Here is a 1,975-nt window from a genome sequence, read left to right as displayed (position 1 = left end):
AGGTATTTAATCGTGAAAATTTGTCCCAAGGACTTACGCCATATGAAGGCAACGCCACCGAACGGCCGCCCGACGCGAATTCCACAGTTGTCATTGATAGCAGAAACACCACATGCGTTAAAGTCCTTGTGAATTCTCGAAAGAAGAGGTAGTTTCCGCTTCCGTCAGCCAGTGTTCTTGCACAAGAATAATATCATGATCTTTACAAAGGGTCCTAATCGCGTCAATGGATGACTTTATTCCACGGCAGTTATAGGATGAAAGACGTAATGTCATGAATTAATAATATCTGCGGACGAGAATTCCAGTTGGCCATATTGCCGGGTCACGTATTTTGTCGGCAAACTCACGAGTTGTTTCAATCAAAAATGATGCATATGTGTCATATTTGGTTTTTAATTGTTCACATTTGACTATAACTTGGCAGCGATTTTTGATGAAAGAAATAACCGCTTCTGGAGTCGTTGTAGGCGCGAATCGAGTGATAAAAAATTTGAAAGGAGGATGAGAGCGAACAGCTTTGATTGTGGATTCTTCACTAAATTTCGCAGTACCAATAACAGGCGGAGGGCGACGTTTAGAACGACGCGATACCACAGTGAACTCCCCTTCTCTATTCACGGACAGATTTTCAGATGCCTTTGTCGGTAGTCGATCAGATTGTGTTGGACATTTAGCTTTGACAGCAGGTGCACGAGATTGAACCACATCTGCATACGAGCTCGTGTGAGGATCTTTGTTCAAGGGACAATGGAAGTCCAGCGGCTCACAAACTGCTGGCAATTCATATCGTGCCATCTGTGAAATCACATCACTTTCAACATGTACCTTCTCAGGCTTCTTCAAACCATCAACGCAGCTTTTCACTTCAGAAATTTCTTTCCGTAACAAACCGAGTTCATTTGCCAAATCAGTCACCTCAGGCCGCACAGCAATGTCTTTCATTTGTGCCACTTCTCGCCTTAAAGACTTCAGTTCTACCATCAGAGTGGAGACGTCAATGTGGGTAGTATCAATTGGCGGTAGTTTTGCCAAATCTTTAGCTACAAAGCATGGCAGGTCTTCGTTGTCAACTTCATGGAGCAATTTCACCATATCCATCATATTATTAAATCGTTTATTCTGTCCTGACGTTTTATCAACTACCTGGGTCATTACAGCATAGCTCAAAGACAGTCCGCTTGGCATATTCTACTTCGCCATCACTGAAATGGTCGCAACATAACTTCACCAGCATGTCAGTTGTGAGGACATCCATCTTATTGAAAATAAAACATAAAAGTTCGTCAATTATTGTAATTCTACTTCGTTCACTTCCTCTGTCTGCCTTACAGCCATTACTGCCACCAAATCGTTTCTTATTGCAAGTATTGCAAAGATGCATGTCCCCTTGGCATGGACGAAATCGGGACGAATACTCACCACAGTCTTCGCAGGACAGAGTCATACTGAATGCGCCACCACGTGTACGTTCCTACACAAATAACGTAACACACTCCTCAGAAGTTCCCGGGCCTCCACGGCAGAATTCAGACCAAATTTGGACAAATTGCTTCATAAAAAGCCTAAAATACCCGCTTTTGATCACAGCAGAACAAGCACTGACCATTCACAAACCAATTTGTCAGGTAGAACGACAAAAAGCTGATAATAGATTCACTTACAAGGCTTTTTAAACATTGAGGTCTCAATGAGAATATAACCCTTTTTAGTCAATATCTGAGGTTTGTCTCGCCTTGTTATTGCATGTTGTATAAGAGTGTTTGTTCGCCCTCTGTTTACAATTTAGTTGCTTAATTTGAATGTGTTCTGTGAAGTACTGGTTTTAGGGTTTTAGTTCCAGAATTATTTTGCTATTGAATTCTAGTACCCAATCGTAAATGTAATCCTCATTGGGATTGTTCTGCGTTGTAAAATAATTTCGACAAATTGATTACGATCTCTTGTTTTCTGGTAAGGAGGGTAGAGTGTTTTT

The 1,975-nt window shown here is 41.5% G+C and overlaps 1 protein-coding gene across 1 annotated transcript; it reads right to left on the bottom strand.

The window, feature by feature from the left end:
* Positions 1-279: 279 nt before the first annotated feature.
* LOC139127452 (uncharacterized) lies at positions 280-1,104 on the bottom strand. The gene has a single exon (XM_070693373.1). The coding sequence runs from the start codon at positions 1,102-1,104 to the stop codon at positions 280-282; it is 825 nt and encodes a 274-aa protein (XP_070549474.1).
* Positions 1,105-1,975: the final 871 nt, after the last annotated feature.

Source organism: Ptychodera flava, unplaced genomic scaffold (assembly GCF_041260155.1).
Source record: "Ptychodera flava strain L36383 unplaced genomic scaffold, AS_Pfla_20210202 Scaffold_32__1_contigs__length_2955704_pilon, whole genome shotgun sequence".
In the NCBI taxonomy this organism is placed as follows: Eukaryota; Metazoa; Hemichordata; class Enteropneusta; family Ptychoderidae; genus Ptychodera; species Ptychodera flava.
This window is presented reverse-complemented; position numbering and strand designations above follow the sequence as displayed.